General features: G+C 42.2%; 1 protein-coding gene across 1 annotated transcript in view; it reads right to left on the bottom strand.

Moving 5' to 3' along the window:
• Positions 1 to 19,447, bottom strand: part of LOC142662591 (5-hydroxytryptamine receptor 3A-like) — a 46,318-nt gene that overhangs the window by 8,258 nt on the left and 18,613 nt on the right. Inside the window, exons 4-5 of the mRNA XM_075840803.1 lie at positions 5,320 to 5,426; positions 846 to 1,015 (exon numbers count right to left, since the gene is read on the bottom strand). Coding sequence (XP_075696918.1) covers positions 846 to 1,015; positions 5,320 to 5,426 — 277 coding nt within the window. The remainder of the gene's footprint in view (positions 1 to 845; positions 1,016 to 5,319; positions 5,427 to 19,447) is intronic.

The raw sequence follows: 19,447 nt of genomic DNA, 5'->3' as shown, positions 1-19,447 counted from the left end.
GCTGGTATTCTATCTGTAATGGAGTGGCCAGCGCAGTCACCAGATCTCAACCCCATAGAGCTGTTGTGGGAGCAGCTTGACCGTATGGTACGCAAGAAGTGCCCATCAAGCCAATCCAACTTGTGGGAGGGGCTTCTGGAAGCATGGGGTGAAATTTCTCCCGATTACCTCAGCAAATTAACAGCTAGAATGCCAAAGGTCTGCAATGCTGTAATTGCTGCAAATGGAGCATTCTTTGCCGAAAGCAAAGTTTGAAGGAGAAAATTATTATTTGAAATAAAAATCATTATTTCTAACCTTGTCAATGTCTTGACTATATTTTCTAGTCATTTTGCAACTCATTTGATAAATATAAGTGTGAGTTTTCATGGAAAACACAAAATTGTCTGGGTGACCCCAAACTTTTGAACGGTAGTGTATATATATATAAAAGTAGAAATCTTGCAGCACTCCAAAATGTGAAAAATAAGTGGTTTATTCAGCCACTTGATAAAGGTCCTATTGTAGGACAGAAACGTCGCTGTTTGTTGGCTGAATAAACCACTTATTTTTCACATTTCGGAGTGCTGCAAGATTTCTACTTTTATATACTGCCTTGTCCTTGGATCTGGACGACTTGCTTGGCACCTACACATTTGTTTCTAGTGAGTGCTGCTGCTTTCTATTGCTATATATATATATATAATGCAGTAAGTAACTGATGTAACATTTTGTTGTTTATACATTTCATAAATAATGTTCTAATTTGTCATCTGCAACTTTTTTTCACAAATATCCAAGTCCCGTGTGCCCACTAAGGGTAACATTAGCGCTGCAATCATTTCGAGGAATGTAATATTACTTACTTGTGTGAAGCTGGCTTTGAAAGCTCAAAGTACAATTGTGCTCATCAAAAGGGAAAAAGTAGATGTAAAACATACACATAGATGACATTCTGATTGGCTTTTGGTAGTTTACTAGTCCTGTGTGGTTAATGTAGATAAAATTATTTTCTGAGGGTTTTTCTGACTCCACACTGTGGGAAGAGAAGTTTCATTATTAGTATGACTTTCATTGGAAATTCACTTGGAGAATCATACTAAAGCCGTGGCTATACTAGGTGGTTGTGTACATTTTCCCCATGGATTGCGCCGAGAATTATTACCATGTGTTGCATAGTCTTCTAGATCCTAGGTTCTCAACCTGCAATATGTGTAACCTAGGGGGTTCATGCCATGTCTCTAGGGGGCACTCACATTGTGCTAATGCTGTGGTTTGAACAGGCGGCACAGTGTATGATCATAGCCTTGGGAGTCCTTTGATGTAATTTGTTTAAACACTGGTCTATATGGCCTGGAAAGGATGTTAGGAGGTTTACACTTGATCAAGCCTTGTTCCAGATCAGTGTGCTCAAACCTGTGGCTCTCCAGGTTTTAGGCCAGCCTACAGCTATTAGGCCATGCTGGGAGTTATAGCTATACAACAGCTGAAGAGCCATAGGTTGTAGACCAATGTTCTAATTAACCAAACTTATGTTAGGACATACATGTGCATTAACCCTTTAAGGACACAGCCAATCTTTGTTTTTTCATTTTCGTTTTTTCCACCCTGCTTTTTAAAAGCCATAACTTTTTTAAATTTTTTTGTCGACATAGCCGTATGAATGTTTGTTTTTTGTTTGGGAGAAGTTGTAGTTTTTCAAGGAACCATTTGTACCGCATAATGTACTGGAAAACGAAAAAAAAAAAAAAATGGTGAATTTGTGGGATGAAGTGGGCAAAAAACAGCGATTACGCCATTTTTTGTGGGGTTTTATTTTTACGCAGGTGGGAAAAACGACATGTTTACCTTATTCTACTGGTTGATACGATTACGGCAATACCAAATGTATATTTTTTTAATGTATTATCACTTTATAAAAAAAAATTATTTTGTGTCATCATATTCTGAGAGCCATAACTTTTTTTTATTTTTCCATCGATTGAGCAATGTGAGGACTTATTTTTTGCGGTCAGAGATGTAGTTTTTATTATTACCATTTTGGTGCATGCGACTTTTTGATCACTAGAGCTAAAGTGACCAAAAAACAGCAATATGGGTGTTTTATATATATATATATTTTACAGAGTTCACCGAGTGGGTTAAATAACGCTAGATTGTAATAGTTTGGACTTTAAGGCTGGGTTCACACGTGGCGGAATTTCACTTAAATTCCGCTGCGGACACTCCGCAGCGTTAATCCGCAGCGGAGCCGTTTGTCCATTGACTTACACTTTAATTTAGCAGTGTTCGTTTAGACGAGGCGTAAAATTCCGCTGCGGAGCATAGGCTGCGGAGCGGAATTTGGTGTCCGCAGCATGCTCTGTCTGTTGCGGAGCAGTGGCGGACTCATGGCGGAATTTCTCCATTGACTTCAATGGAGATTCTAATTTCCGCAATGAAGTCCGCAGCTGTCATGCACATGTTATGTGTGCTGCGGATCCGTCTTGCTTTTTTAACTTGACATTTCTTCATTCTGGCTGGACCTATGTATTTCTAGGTCTACAGCCAGACTGAGGAAGTCAATGGGGCTCCCGTAATGACGGGAGCGTTGCTAGGAGACGTCAGTAAATAGTCACTGTCCAGGGTGCTGAAAGAGTTAAGCGATCGGCAGTAACTGTTTCTGCACCCTGGACAGTGACTACCGATCACAATATACAGCAACCTGTAAAAAAATATAAGTTCATACTTACCGAGAACTCCCTGCTTCTGTCTCCAGTCCGGCTTCCCAGGATGACGTTTCAGTCTAAGTGACGGCTGCAGCCAATCACAGGCCAATAACAGGCTGCAGCGGTCACATGGACTGCCGCGTCATCCAGGGAGGTCGGGCTGGATGCCGAAAGAGGGACGCGTCACCAAGACAACGGCCGGTAAGTATGAAATTCGTTTACTTTCACTAGGGAAAGTGCTGTCCCTTCTCTCTATCCTGCACTGATAGGGAGAAGGGAAGCACTTTTCCCGCAGTCCGCAGCAGCTAGTCCGCATCAATTTACTGCACATTTTGTGCAGATCCGCAGCAGAATCTGCAACGCAGATTCTGTGCGGCATTGATGCGGACAGTTGCGGAGGAAATCCGCCACGTGTGGTCATGCCCTTACGGACGTGGTGGTACCAATACTTTTTTTTGGAACATTAAGAAAAATCTTTATTTACTGTTTTTTTTTACTTTATTTGTCCCCCTGGGGGACTTGAACCAGCGACGGTTGGATCGCTCGCATAGTTCAGGTTCACCACAGAGGGGATACAGAAAACATATGTTACTAACTACTGATGAGCAGACACGTAACTGTCACACATATAAGTCACAGGGCTGTGCTGCGACCTCCTTCATTATAACTGTATAAGGGTATGTTCACACGATAGCTGGCTTTTATGTCTGAAATTACAGACTGTTTTCAGGAGAAAACAGCTGCGTCGTTTCAGACGTAAATGCTCCTCCTCGCATTTTGCGAGGCGTTATTGACGCCCGTAATCTTGAGCTGCTCTTCATTGAATTCAATGAAAAACGGCTCAAATTACGTTTCAAAGAAGTGTCCTGCACTTCTTTGACGAGGCAGTCATTTTACACGTCGTCGTTTGACAACTGTCAAATGACGACGCGTAAATGACAGGTCGTCGGCACAGTACGTCGGCAAACCCATTCAAATGAATGGGCAGATGTTTGCCGACGTTTTGGAGCCGTATTTTCAGACGTAAAACGAGGCATAATACGCCTCGTTTACGTCTGAAAATAGGTTGTGTGAACCCAGCCTGATAGTTATGTATCCGCTCATCAGTAGTTAGTGACTAGTAGTAGTTAGTAGTTTCTGTATCCCCTCTGTGGAGAACCTGTTTGGTACGTTCATAAATCACGTGAGGAGGCTGACTCTTATTTACATTAACTGCTGTTGATTTTAACAGGTCCGAGTGAGGTCACATGACCCAATTGAAGAGAAGAATTCAGAAAGGAATAGCTAAATAAGGTAATACTCGCTGAGTATATATATATATATTGGGATGGATAGGTACCTAATGATAGAAAAAAAAACACCAGAGTGCTTCTTTAAGACTTACTTAAGTAACTTATGTATACTGTATAATATACATAAGCTTATGTAGCAGAATATTACAAATAAAACTCACTAGTGGATCCCAATGGTCACTCTCTATTGAAGCCTTTGGAAGATACGGAAACAGTCGCTTCAATCAGTTAGTTCCCAAAAATAAAAAATCAAACAAATACAAAATAAAACGAAAATCTCTAAAAATAAATGTTTTTTTGTTTTTTTTTGAAGCACTAAGGTTTTTTAAGGCCTCCTTCACACACAGAAAATTTCTGACAATTTAAACTGCACCATAAAATGCTTCTAAAAACGCTAGTTTTTAAAAAAAAATGTAATATGCGTTTTTTATGGCGTTTTTAGTGGCGTTTTTCCATTTAGTGTCATTTTGTAAATGTATGTTTTCAGAAGTTTTTGAAGTCCTATAAAAAAGCCTATGGTAACAACGATTGAAAAAAAAAAACACCCCACCCAGAGCATGTTGCATTTTGAAAAAAACGCCACTGACCACAAAAATGTCTCAAAAAATCCACAAAACAAAACGCAGTTGTTGTAGTGCATTTTATATTTTACTATAGACTTTAATGTAACATCTGGCCGCACTATAAAATGCCACAAAAAAAGCCATTAAAAACACTACGAAAATGCAGCAAAACACTGTGTCTGAAGATTTCAACCTAAAATATAAGGGTATGTTCACACGGCCAAATTTCAGACGTATACGAGGCGTATTTTGCCTCGTTTTACGTCTGGAAATACGTCTCAAATACGTCGTCAAACATCTGCCCATTACTTTCTATGGGTATAACGCTGTATTGTCCACACGACGCGTAATTTTACGCGTCGTACGGCAATTACGACGCGTAAAATTACGCCTCGTAAAAAGAAGTGCAGGACACTTCTTTGGACGTTTTTGGAGCTGTTTTCTCATAGACTCCAATGAAAACAGCTCCAAAAACGGACGTAAAAAACGCCGCGAAAAATGCGAGTTGGTAAAAAAACGTCTGAAAAGCAGGGTCTGTTTTCCCTTGAAAACAGCTCTGGATTTTCAGACGTTTTTGTTGACTACGTGTGAACATACCCTAAAATTGTAAAATATATTATTAAAAGAGAAATTAAGTAGAAGAAAATAAGTAGTAGCAAAAATTTGGTAATTATGTCTTTTTTACTTTATCTTTTTCTAGTTTTTATTGGCATTTTCTATTAATTTGTGGCAGCAATTCCTGCAAATGTGACGCAGACATATTTTCTTTATACTCACAATTCATTGATATGTACGTCTGGGACCCAAACATTCTCAGAGGGAAGAGAAATTTGAGTGATGTCATATTCCAGTGGATCCCATCTTAGAAAATCATCAATCCAGTACTAAAGAAAACACACTATTAACCCCTTAAGGACGCAGCCTAGTTTGGGCCTTAAGGCTCAGAGCCCATTTTTCAAATCTGACATATTTCACTTTATGTGGTAATAACGTCGGAATGCTTAAACCTATCCAAGCGATTCTGAGATTGTTTTCTCATGACACTTTGGGCTTCATGTTCGTGGTAAAATTTGGTCGATATATTCAGTCTTTATTTGTGAAAAATTGCAAAATTTAGAGAAAATTTACAAAAAATAGCATTTTTCAGAATTTAAATGCATCTGCTTGAAAAACAGACGGTTATACCACCCAAAATAGTTACTAGTTCACATTTCCCATATGTCTACTTTAGATTGGCATCGTTTTTTGAACATTATTTTATTTATCTTGGACGTTACAAGGCTTAGAACATAAACAGCAATTTCTCATATTCTTAAGAAAATTTCAAAAGCCTTTTTTTGAAGGTGCCAGTTCAGTTCTGAAGTGGATTTGAGGGGCCTATGTATTAGAAACCCCCATAAAACACCCCATTTTAAAAACTAGACCCCTCAAAGTATTCAAAACAGCATATAGAAAGTTTTTTAACCCTTCAGGCATTTCACAGGAATTAAAGCAATGTGGAAATGAAATTTGCAAATGTCATTTTTTCTGCTGAATTTCAATTTTATTCAATTTTTTTTTAGTAACAGAGAAGGTTTTACCAGAGAAACACTACTAAATATGTATTGTCCAGATTCTGCAGTTTTTAGAAATGTCCCACATGTGGCTCTAGTGCGCTCGTGGACTAAAACACAAGCCCTAGAAGCAAAGAAGCACCTAGTGCATTTTGAGGCCTCTTTTTTATTAGAATATATTTTAGGCAGCATGCCAGGTTTGAAGAGGCGTTGAGGTATCAAAACAATGGAAACCCACCAGAAGTGACCCCATTTTGGAAATTACACCCCTCAAGGAATTCATTTATGGTTTTTGTTATCATTTTGACCGCACAGTTTTTTCACAGCACCTATTTGAATTGGGCTGTGAATTGAAAAAAATTATATTTTTTCCAATAAAATGTCATTTTTTATCAAATTTTCTTATTTTCACAGGGAACAAAATACCCCATTTTGTTGCCCAATTTGTCCTTAGTGCGGCAATACCCCATTTGTGGTGATAAACTGCCGTTTGGGCCCATGGGAGGGCTCAGAAGGAAAGGAGCGCTATGTGTTTGTTGGAGTCCAGATTTTGCTGGATTGGTTTTCGGGTGCCATGTCGCATTTGCAGAGCCCCAGAGGTATCAAAGCAATGGAAACCCACCAGAAGTGACCCCATTTTGGAAACTACACCCCTCAAGGAATTCATTTATGGTTTTTGTTATCATTTTGACCGCACAGGTTTTTCACAGCACCTATTTGAATTGGGCTGTGAAATGAAAAAAATTATATTTTTTCCAATAAGATGTGATTTTTGATCAAAATTTCTTATTTTCACAGGGAACAAAATACCCCATTTTGTTGCCCAATTTGTCCTTAGTGCGGCAATACCCCATTTGTGGTGATAAACTGCCGTTTGGGCCCATGGGAGGGCTCAGAAGGAAAGGAGCGCTATGTGTTTGTTGGAGTCCAGATTTTGCTGGATTGGTTTTCGGGTGCCATGTCGCATTTGCAGAGCCCCAGAGGTATCAAAGCAATGGAAACCCACCAGAAGTGACCCCATTTTGGAAACTACACCCGTCAAGGAATTCATTTATGGTTTTTGTTATCATTTTGACCGCACAGGTTTTTCACAGCACCTATTTGAATTGGGCTGTGAAATGAAAAAAATTATATTTTTTCCAATAAGATGTCATTTTTGATCAAAATTTCTTATTTTCACAAGGAACAACATACCCCATTTTGTTGCCCAATTTGTCCTTAGTGCGGCAATACCCCATTTGTGGTGATAAACTGCCGTTTGGGCCCATGGGAGGGCTCAGAAGAAAAGGACCACCATTTGGCCTACTGGAGCTTTTCTGGTGCTAAGTCATGTATGCAGAAGCCCCTGAGGTATCAGTACAGTTGAAACCCCCGAGAAGTGACCCCATTTTAAAAACTACACCCTTAAGACATTCATCTAGAGGTGTAGTGAGCATTTTGACCCCACAGGTACTGTGTAAAAGATAATGCGCAGCAGATGGTGCAGTGTGAGATTTGCAATTTTATATATGTATATGCCATTTCAGTGTCCAATATAGTGTGCCCAGCATGCGCCACCGGAGATATACACCCCTTAAATTGTAATGTGGGTTCTCCTGGGTACGACAATACCCTACATGTGGCTGTTATCAGCTGCCTGGGCATACGGCAGGGCTCAGAAGGGAAAGATGAGGGGGGTAAGCTGTGCGGAGTGCATCAGGGTAAATTAAAAATCAAGGGATGTATGATACATTTTAAAACAATCTTTTATACAGAGCCCTGGTTTTTCGGGACACGTGTCACATTGGTATATTGTGTTCTTCCTTATCCCCCTCTTATAGCAGACTCTGCACCTCTTTTGACTCTTTCCCTTTCCACCGGTTTGGGGAACTTCTCCTGGAAAGTGTTGCCCTGGTACGATGCGTGTGGCCTCGCTTCCAGAAGTACTGGGTGCCCCCCCTTCCTGGTCCCTAAAGATTAGATCTTGAAATTCCAGGAAAGTTCCCCTCTGGCCTGCACATCGACGTAGCACATACGAATTGTACAAAGCCATCTGTATGATGTGCCCGGCCAGCTTCTTATACCACACCGCATGGCGCTGTAGGGCTTCAGGACTTGATTTGACAAGTCCATCCCTCCCATGTACCTATTGTAGTCCAGGATGCAGTCTGGTTTGGGGGTGGCCTTTCCTTCATATATCCTAAATCTGTAGGTATACCCTGATGCACTCTCGCAGCTTATACATCTTCACGCCATACCTTGCCCTCTTACCTGGCAGGTACTGGCGGAATTGAACCCTCCCTTTAAAATGTACCAGGGACTCATCAATAGAAAAACACTTCTCGGGGGTGTATGCTTGGGAAAACCGGGCACTGGAACGGTCTAATAGGGGTCTCCGTTTATACAAACGGTCAAAACTGGGGTAATCTCGGAGTGGGCACTGCTCATTATCAGTATAATGTAAGAAGCGAAGTATTGCCTCATTTATTTATTTTTTTAGGTTCCAGTTCATTTCTGAAGTTGCTTTGAGGGGCCCATATATTAGAAACCCCTATCAAACACCCCATTTTAGAAACTAGACCCCTCAAAGTATTCACAACAGCATGTAGAAAGTTTATGAACCCTTTAGGTGTTTCACAGAAATTTAGAGCAAAGTAGAGGTGAAATTTACTCTTTTTATACCATTTTTTTTATAACACAAAAGGATTTATCAGAGAAACGCAACTCAATACTTATTGCCCAGATTCTGCAGTTTAGAGAAATATCCCACATGTTGCCCTCGGGCGGTAATGGACTGAAGCACCGGCCTCCGAAGCAAAGGAGCACCTAGCGGATTTTGAGCCCTCTTTTTTATTAGGCACCATGTCCGGTTTGAAGAGGTCTTGTGGTGCCAAAACATTGGAAACCCCCCAAAAGTGACCCCAATTTGGAAACTAGACCCCTTGAGGAATCCATTGTAGTTTTCTTGGGGTGCATGCGGCTTTTTGATCAGTTTTTATTCCATTTTTAGGTGGCGTGGTGACTAATAAACAGCAATTCTACTATTGTTTTTGTATACTTTTTTTTTTACAGCGTTCACCGTGCGCTATAAATGATATATTAACTTTATTCTGCGGGGCGATACGATTACGGCGATACCAGATGTTTATAGTTTTTTTTTATGTCTTATGGCGTTTGCACAATAAAATACGTTTTGTAAAAAATCATTCACTTTTTGTGTTACCTTATTCTAAGAGCCAGAACGTTTTTATTTTTCAATCAATAAAGCCGTGCGAGGACTTATTTTTTGCGTAACGAACTGTATTTTCCATCAGTACCATTTTTAGGTACATGCGACTTTTTGATCTCTTTTTATTCCATTTTTTGGGAGGTGAAGTGACCAAACAATTGTGATTGTGGTACGGTTTATTAATATTTTTTTTTACGGCGTTCACCGTGCGGGATAAATAACAAAATAATTTTGTAGTTCAGGCCGTTACGGACGCGGCGATACCAATTATGTATAGTTTATTTGTTTGTTTATATATTTTTATTAATAATAAATGACTGATAAGGGAAAAAGGGGGACTTTTACTTTTATTACTTTTAAAACTTTTATTTTCTTATTTTTACACATCTTTTTTTAACTTTTTTTTTACTTTATTACTTTGTCCCACTAGGGGACATGAGGGCAGGAGGCTCTGATCGCTATTCTAATACACTGCACTACATGCGTAGTGCAGTGTATTAGAACTGTCAGCTACTCACTGACAGCAAGCATAGTGGGTCCTGACGTTGTCAGGACCCACTAGGCTTCCGTCTATGGCATAGCCGGACGCCATTGTTTGGTGTCCGGTTGCCATAGTCACCATCGCCGGCCGCTGTCGCGTAGCAGGCCGGCGATGGCAGCTTAACCCCTAAAAAGCCGCGATCTCTATAGAACGCGGCTTTTAAGGGGTTAATCAGCGGGGACACAGCGATCGGTCCCCGCTGTAGGAGCTGTGACAGCTGCTGAACAAGACAGCAGCGTCACAGCTCCTGTATGTGTCGGGAGGACGGCCGAAACGGCCGTTACTCCCGAGACGTACTATTACGGCATGGAGCGCGAACGATACAGCTGCCATGACGTAATAGTACGTCAAGGAGCGGGAAGGGGTTAAATAATATTTCGGTAGTTGATACCCATACTGTATATACAAGGCTCAACATAGTACATATTGTCACCATGAGGCCGGATTTACACGAGCGTGTGCGTTTTGCGTGCGCAAAAGGTACTTAACAGCTACGTGTAGCAGCAACAGATGATGCGCGGCTGCGTGATTTTCGCACAGCCGCCATCATTATGACATTCTGTTTGTATGTTTTCATTCATACTTCTTACTGCTCTTGCGCGAATCACGCACGTCACACTGAAGTCCTTCCGTGTGCTGCGCTTGATTTTCATGCACCCATTGAATTCAATGGGTGCGTGATGCGCGAACAACACAACGCACAAATATCGGACATGTCGTGAGTTTTACGCAGCGGACATTGGAGGTTTCAATGAGGTCTCAAACTTTTTTAGTCTCCTATTGAGCAGGTTTACAGGAAATTTTACTTAGGATGGAATTAGTCTAAAGGGTTTTCCTGTATCTTAATGAGTCTAAAGGCCGGTGCCATTTACTGTTGCATAGAAGTGAATGAGAGGCTACAAGACAAGCCAATCAGCTAATGAATAATTGTGAGCAACAATTTTTTTTACGCAGATGATATTTAGGAGGGTCACATGAGGGCAATGGGGAAAAAATATAGAATAAGAGTTTTACGCAAGTTTTCTGGTGCAAAAAAAGTTGCAGATATAAAATGTATGACTTTTTATTTTTCGACACTTTTTGAAACTGGAGAGAAAAGGGGTGGGGCTTGGTCGGAGGGGACTTGGGCTCCGCCAGAAGGGCAATTTATTTTTAAATAATTTATGTCAGAAAACTGGTATAAATTATAGCAAAAATCTACTGCAGCTCCTAGCTTGCGTAGTTTTCAGTCTGCCCCTGCGTGACTCCCCACCCCGATCTGAGATGTGTTGCATCTTACGCTACCGAATTTGTTATTAAGACTGGCATATGATACGCCAGTCTTTATAAATTTGCCCCAATATGTTTCTCATAGTGGTGAATATATTATTAGATCCAGGGCCGATTTTATGGCCCTGGGCAAACTTAAAAGTGGGGCCCCAAATGCTGAATTAGGGCCTGTTCACTTCTGCGTTGGGGTTCCGTTGATGGCTTTTGTCAGAACTTTCCGTCAGGGGAACCCATGAATACAAACCAAACGGAAACCAAAGCTTTCCGTTTGCATTACCGTAGATTTCAATGGTAAGGTTTCCGTTGCAAATGGTTTCCTTGGACTCCGTTCCGTAAGGTTTGTTTTTTTGGCGGAAACAATAACACAGTTGGCTGCGCTATTGATTCCGTCCAAAAGAATGGAAACCTTACAAAAAAACATTTGCAACGGAAACATTACAATTGAAATCAACGGTAATGCAAATGGAAAGCTATGGTTTCCGCTTTGTATGCGTTCATGGGTTCCCCTGACAAAAATGTGTGACGGAACCCATGAACGGAAGCCCGACGCAGATGTGAACACACCCTTACTGTATCAATAATGCAGTCAATTCAGAAGGCGGTGTGCAGAGTACCACATCACTGATTTCTAGCACGTCCAGTAGTGTTGCAAGACCCAAAACATATGTACACCCTCTCACACAAAAAAATTATGTATATACATATACAGTTATTAAATCATACCACTATACCAGGTGAAATAATACCACCATACTGTTACTGAATAATACCCCCGTACTGTTAGGCTGGGTTCACACAACCTATTTTCAGACGTAAACGAGGCGTATTATGCCTCGTTTTACGTCTGAAAATAAGGCTACAATACGTCGGCAAACATCTGCCCATTCATTTGAATGGGTTTGCCGACGCACCGTGCAGACAACCTGTCATTTACGCGTTGTCGTTTGACAGCTGTCAAACGACGACGCGTAAAAATACAGCCTCGTCAAAAGAAGTGCAGGACACTTCTTTCAGACGTAATTTGAGCTGTTCTTCATTGAACTCAATGAAGCACAGCTCAAAATTTACGGCTGTCAGAGACGCCTCGCATAATGCGAGGAGGAGCAATTACGGCTGAAACGAGGCAGCTGTTTTCTCCTGAAAATGGTCTGTCTTTTCAGACGTAAAAGCCTGCTACCGTGTGCACATACCCTTAGGGTATGTTCACATGCAAACTCATAAACGTCTGAAAATACGGAGCTGTTTTCAGAGAAAACAGCCTCTGATTTACAGGCATTTTTGAAGCTGAGAATTAAGCTTCTTTTAATTTGGAGCTTCTTTTGAGGCTTCTTTTCAGGCGTTATTTGAGGCGTTTTTCATAGTGTTCAATGAAAAACAGCTCCAAAAACGTTCCAAGAAGTGAACTGCACTTCTTTTTCGTGGCCGTTTTTTTTACGCGGCCGTTTTTTAAAACGGCCGCGACAAAATACGACCCTTCTGAACAGAATTGCAATCAATGGGCAGATGATTGGAGGCGTTCTGCTTCCGATTTTTTGGCCATTTGTCAGCCGTTTACGGCCCGAAAAACGTCCGAAAATAAGCCGTGTGAACATACCCTTACTGAATAATACTGCCACACCATAACCACATAGTGACGGAATAATAGCCCCATACTGTTACTGAATAAAAACCACTATACAAAGACCAATATTACCACCAAGTAGTGACCATATAGTGGTAGGTGCCAGTTATACACAGGAGCTCTGAAGACGATGTAAGTGATTACACCACATTTATATCTAGTGACTCACAGGTGATGTTTTCTTTTAGAGTCGTTCACTTTCCCTTTTTTCTGTATCCGGCCCAGACCACTGTGACAACTTATTCCAGCCATGTCCCTTCTCTGCAGAATTTTACACGCAGACATCTTGGTTTCTCGCTTTTCAAGCATCCTCCCCACCTATACCCTATCCCCTAAACAAAATTGTAATCCACAGTGCCCCAGATGGTAATAAAGATACCTCAGTACTCGACACAATAAAAGTGCCCCATCAGTAACCGTGCGCCCTTTGTGCCCCCACAGAAATAATGCCCTCTTTGTGCCTCCTGTAGATAACGCCACACTCAGCCCCCTGTAGTTAGCGCCACAGTTCTCCCCCCTTATATATAGTGCCACACACCCCCTCCTTAGTAGATAGTGCCACACAGCCTCTTGTATATAGTGCCACACAGCCCCACTCCCTTGTATATAGTGCCACACAGCCCCCCTCCCTTGTGTATGTATATATATATATAATGTCACACAGAGCCCCCCCTTGTATATAGTGCCACACAGCTCCCCCCAACCTAATATATATATATATATATATATATATATATATATATATATAATGCCACAGGGCCCCACTCCCTTGTATATAGTGCCACTCAGCCCCCCTCCCTTGTGTGTATATATATATATATATATATATATATATATATATATACAGTGAAGGAAATAAGTATTTGATCCCTTGCTGATTTTGTAAGTTTGCCCACTGTCAAAGACATGAACAGTCTAGAATTTTTAGGCTAGGTTAATTTTACCAGTGAGACATAGATTATATAGAAAAAAAACAGAAAATCTCATTGTCAAAATTATATATATTTATTTGCATTGTGCACAGAGAAATAAGTATTTGATCCGTTTGGCAAACAAGACTTAATACTTGGTGGCAAAACCCTTGTTGGCAAGCACAGCAGTCAGACGTTTTTTGTAGTTGATGATGAGGTTTGCACACATGTTAGATGAAATTTTGGCCCACTCCTCTTTGCAGATCATCTGTAAATCATTAAGATTTCGAGGCTGTCGCTTGGCAACTCGGATCTTCAGCTCCCTCCATAAGTTTTCGATGGGATTAAGGTCTGGAGACTGGCTAGGCCACTCCATGACCTTAATGTGCTTCTTTTTGAGCCACTCCTTTGTTGCCTTGGCTGTATGTTTCGGGTCATTGTCGTGCTGGAAGACCCAGCCACGAGCCCTTTTTAATGTCCTGGTGGAGGGAAGGAGGTTGTCACTCAGGTTTTGACGGTACATGGCTCCATCCATTCTCCCATTGATGCGGTGAAGTAGTCCTGTGCCCTTAGCAGAGAAACACCCCCAAAACATAATGTTTCCACCTCCATGCTTGACAGTGGGGACGGTGTTCTTTGGGTCATAGGCAGCATTTCTCTTCCTCCAAACACGGCGAGTTGAGTTAATGCCAAAGAGCTCAATTTTAGTCTCACAGCACCTTCTCCCAATCACTCTCAGAATCATCCAGATGTTCATTTGCAAACTTCAGACGGGCCTGTACATGTGCATTCTTGAGCAGGGGGACCTTGCGGGCACTGCAGGATTTTAATCCATTACGGCGTAATGTGTTACCAATGGTTTTCTTGGTGACTGTGGTCCCAGCTGCCTTGAGATCATTAACAAGTTTCCCCCGTGTAGTTTTCGGCTGAGCTCTCACCTTCCTCAGGATCAAGGATACCCCACGAGGTGAGATTTTGCATGAAGCCCCAGATCGATGTCGATTGACAGTCATTTTGTATGTCTTCCATTTTCTTACTATTGCACCAACAGTTGTCTCCTTCTCACCCAGCGTCTTACTTATGGTTTTGTAGCCCATTCCAGCCTTGTGCAGGTCTATGATCTTGTCCCTGACACCCTTAGAAAGCTCTTTGGTCTTGCCCATGTTGTAGAGGTTAGAGTCAGACTGATTAATTGAGTCTGTGGACAGGAGTCTTTTATACAGGTGACCATTTAAGACAGCTGTCTTTAATGCAGGCACCAAGTTGATTTGGAGCGTGTTACTGGTCTGGAGGAGGCTGAACTCTTCATGGTTGGTAGGGGATCAAATACTTATTTCTCTGTGCACAATGCAAAAAAAATATATATAATTTTGACAATGTGATTTTCTGTTTTTTTTAAAATATAATCTATCTCTCACTGGTAGAATTAACCTAGCCTAAAAATTCTAGACTGTTCATGTCTTTGACAGTGGGCAAACTTACAAAATCAGCAAGGGATCAAATACTTATTTCCTTCACTGTATATATAATGCCACACAGCTTCCCTCCCTTGTATATAGTGCCACACAGCCCCACTCCATTGTATATATACACTACCGTTCAAAAGTTTAGGGTCACTTAGAAATGTCCTTATTTTTGAAAGAAAAGCACAGTTTTTTTCAATGAAGATAACATTAAATTAATCTGAAATACACTCTATACATTGTTAATGTGGTAAATGACTATTCTAGCTGCAAACGTCTGGTTTTTAATGCAATATCTACATAGGTGTATAGAGGCCCATTTCCAGCAACCATCACTCCAGTGTTCTAATGGTACATTGTGTTTGCTAACTGTGTTAGAAGGCTAATGGATGATTAGAAAACACTTGAAAACCCTTGTGCAATTATGTTAGCACCGCTGTAAACAGTTTTGCTGTTTAGAGGAGCTATAAAACTGACCTTCCATTGAGCTAGTTGAGAATCTGGAGCATTACATTTGTGGGTTCGATTAAACTCTCCAAATAGCTAGAAAAAGAGAGCTTTCATGTGAAACTCGACAGTCTATTCTTGTTGTTAGAAATTAAGGTTATTCCATGCGAGAAATTGCCAAGAAACTGAAGATTTCCTACAACGGTGTGTACTACTCCCTTCAGAGGACAGCACAAACAGGCTCTAACCAGAGTAGAAAGAGAAGTGGGAGGCCCCGCTGCACAACTGAGCAACAAGACAAGTACATTAGAGTCTCTAGTTTGAGAAATAGACGCCTCACAGGTCCTCAACTGGCAGCTTCATTAAATAGTACTCGCAAAACGCCAGTGTCAACGTCTACAGTGAAGAGGCAACTCCGGGATGCTGGCCTTCAGGGCAGAGTGGCAAAGAAAAAGCCATATCTGAGACTGGCTAATAAAAGGAAAAGATTAATATGGGCAAAAGCACACAGACATTGGACAGAGGAAGATTGGAAAGAAGTGTTATGGACAGACGAATCGAAGTTTGAGGTGTTTGGATCACACAGAAGTACATTTGTGAGACGCAGAACAACTGAAAAGATGCTGGAACAGTGCCTGACGCCATCTGTCAAGCATGGTGGAGGTAATGTGATGGTCTGGGGTTGCTTTGGGGCTGGTAAAGTGGAAGATTTGTACAAGGTAAAAGGGATTTTGAATAAGGAAGGCTATCACTCCATTTTGCAACGCCATGCCATACCCTGTGGACAGCGCTTGATTGGAGCCAATTTCATCCTACAACAGGACAATGACCCAAAGCACACCTCCAAATTATGCAAGAACTATTTAGGGAAGAAGCAGGCAGCTGGTATTCTATCTGTAATGGAGTGGCCAGCGCAGTCACCGGATCTCAACCCCATAGAGCTGTTGTGGGAGCAGCTTGACCGTAAGGTACGCAAGAAGTGACCATCAAGCCAATCCAACTTGTGGGAGGGGCTTCTGGAAGCATGGGGTGAAATTTCTTCGGATTACCTCAGCAAATTAACAGCTAGAATGCCAAAGGTCTGCAATGCTGTAATTGCTGTCTTTGACGAAAGCAAAGTTTGAAGAAGAAAATTATTATTTCAAATAAAAATCATTATTTCTAACCTTGTCAATGTCTTGACTATATTTTCTAGTCATTTTGCAACTCATTTGATAAATATAAGTGTGAGTTTTCATGGAAAACACAAAATTGTCTGGGTGACCCCAAACTTTTGAACGGTAGTATATATATATATATATATATATATATATATATATATATATATAGTGTCACACAGGACCCCCCTTGTAAAAAGTGCCACACAGCCCCCTTGTATATAGTGCCACACAGCCCTCCTCCCTTGTATATTTATAATGCCACACAGCCCCCTCCCTTAATTATAGTGCCACACGGCCCCACAACTTTGCATATATATAGTGCCACACAGCCCCCCTTGTATATAGTGCCACACAACCCCCGCTTGTATATAGTGCCACACAACCCCCCCTTTGTATATAGTGCTACACAGCAATACCCCCTGTATATTGCCACACAGCCCCCTCCCTTGTATATAGTGCCACACAGCCCCCCCTTGTATATAGAGCCACACAGCTCCCCTTGTATATAGTGCAACACAGCCCCCCCTTTGTATATAGTGTAACATAGCGCTCCCCGTTGCATATAGTGTCACACATCGCTCCCCCCTTGTATAGGTTCACAGAGCGCTCATCCCCACCTTGTATATAGTGTCACACAGCTCTCCCCATTGTAAAGAGTGTAGCACAGCGCTACCCCCTTTGTATATAGTGTCACACAGCACTTCCCCCTTGTATATAGTGTCACACAGCTCTCCTCCCCCCTTGTATATAGTGTCACACAGCACTCTTCCCCCTTTTATATAGTATCACACAGCGCTCCCCCCCCTGTATATAGTGCCACAGAACCCCCCTCCCTTGTATAAAATGCCTCACAGCCCCCCTCCCTTGTATATAGTGCCACACAGCCCCACTCCCTTGTATATATAGTGCCACACGCCCCCCTCCCTTGTGTGTGTGTATATATATATATATATATATATGGTTCCACAAAGCCCCCCTTGTATAAAGTGCCACACAGCCCCCCTTGTATATAGTGCCACACAACCCCCCACTTTGCATAGAGTGCTATACAGCAATCCCCCCTGTATATTGCCACACAGCCCCCTCTCGTGTATATGGTGCCACATAGAACCCCCTCGTATATAGTGCTACAGAGCCCCCCTTGTATATAGTGCCACACAGCAATCCCCCCTGTATATTGTCACACAGCCCCCCTCCCTTGTATACAGTGCCACAAATCCCCCCTTGTATATAGTGCCACACAGCCCCCCCTTGTATATAGTGCCACACAGCCCCCCTTGTATATAGCACCACACAAGCCGCCTTTTGTATATAGTCTCACGCAGCACTCCTCCCCTTGTGTATAGTGTCACACAGCGCTCCTCCCCCGTTGTATAGTGTCACACAGCGCTCCACCCCCCTTTTATATAGTGTCACACAGCAATCCCCCCCCTTGTATATAGTGTCACACAGCGCTCTTCCTACTATATAGTGTCGCACAGCACTCCCCCTTTGTATATAGTGTCACACAGCACTTCCCCCCTTGTGTTTAGTGTCACACAGCACTCCTCCCCCTTTTATATAGTGCCACACAGTGCTCCTCCCCCCTGTATATAGTGCCACGCAACCCCCTCCCTTGTATAAAGTGCCACCCAGCCCCACTCCCTTGTATATAGTGCTACACAGCCCCACTCCCTTGTGTATGTGCGTGTGTATATATATATATATATATATATATATATATATATATATATAGTGCTACAAAGCCCCCCTTGTATAAAGTGCCACACAGCCCCCCTGGTATATAGTGTCACACAGCCACCCTTGTATATAGTGCCACACAACACCCTCCTCCCCGCCCTTTGCTTATAGTGCTACACAGCAATCCCCCCTGTTAATTGCCACACAGCCCCCTGTCTTGTATATAGTGCCACATAGAACCCCCTTGTATATAGTGCTACAGAGCCCCCCTTGTATATAGTGCCACACAGCAATCCCCCCTGTATATTGCCACACAGCCCCCCTCCCTTGTATACAGTGTCCACAAAGCCCCCCCTTGTATATAGTGCCACACAGCCCCCCGTGTATATAGTGCCACACAGACCCCTTGTATATAGCACCACACAAGCTGCCCTTTGTATATAGTCTCACAAAGAACTCCTCCCCCCTTGTATATGGTGTCACACAGCACTTCTCCCCCCTTGTATATTGTCACACAGTGCTCCTGTCCCCTTGTATATAATGTCCCACAGCGATCCACCCTTGTATATAGTGTCACACAGCGCTCCCCCTTGTATATAGCATCACACAGCGCTCCTTGGCCCCTTGAATAGTACCACACAGCCCCGCCTTGTATATAATGCCACACAGCCTCCATTGTATATAGTGCCACACAACCCCCCTTGTATATAGCACCACACAACCCCCCTTGTATATAGTGTCACACAGAGCTCCTCGACCCTTGTATAGTGTCCCACAGAGCTCCTCCCCCTTGTATATAGTGTCACACAGCTCTCCTCCCCCCTTGTATAGTGTCACACAGCGCTCCTCTCCCTTGTATATAGTGTCACACATCTGTCCTCCCCCCTTGTATAGTGTCACAAAGCACTCCTCCCCCTCTTGTATATGGTGTCACACAGCACTCCCCAGTTGTATATAGTGTCATGCAGTGCTCCCCCCTTGTATATAGTGTCACACAGCGCTCCTCACTCCTTGTATATAGTGTCACACAGCGCACCCCCTTGTATATAGTT

The sequence above is a fragment of the Rhinoderma darwinii genome, chromosome 10 (genome assembly GCF_050947455.1).
Source record: "Rhinoderma darwinii isolate aRhiDar2 chromosome 10, aRhiDar2.hap1, whole genome shotgun sequence".
Taxonomy (NCBI): domain Eukaryota; kingdom Metazoa; phylum Chordata; class Amphibia; order Anura; family Rhinodermatidae; genus Rhinoderma; species Rhinoderma darwinii.
The sequence above is the reverse complement of the archived record's forward strand: the minus strand, read 5'-3'. Positions and strand labels throughout refer to the sequence as shown.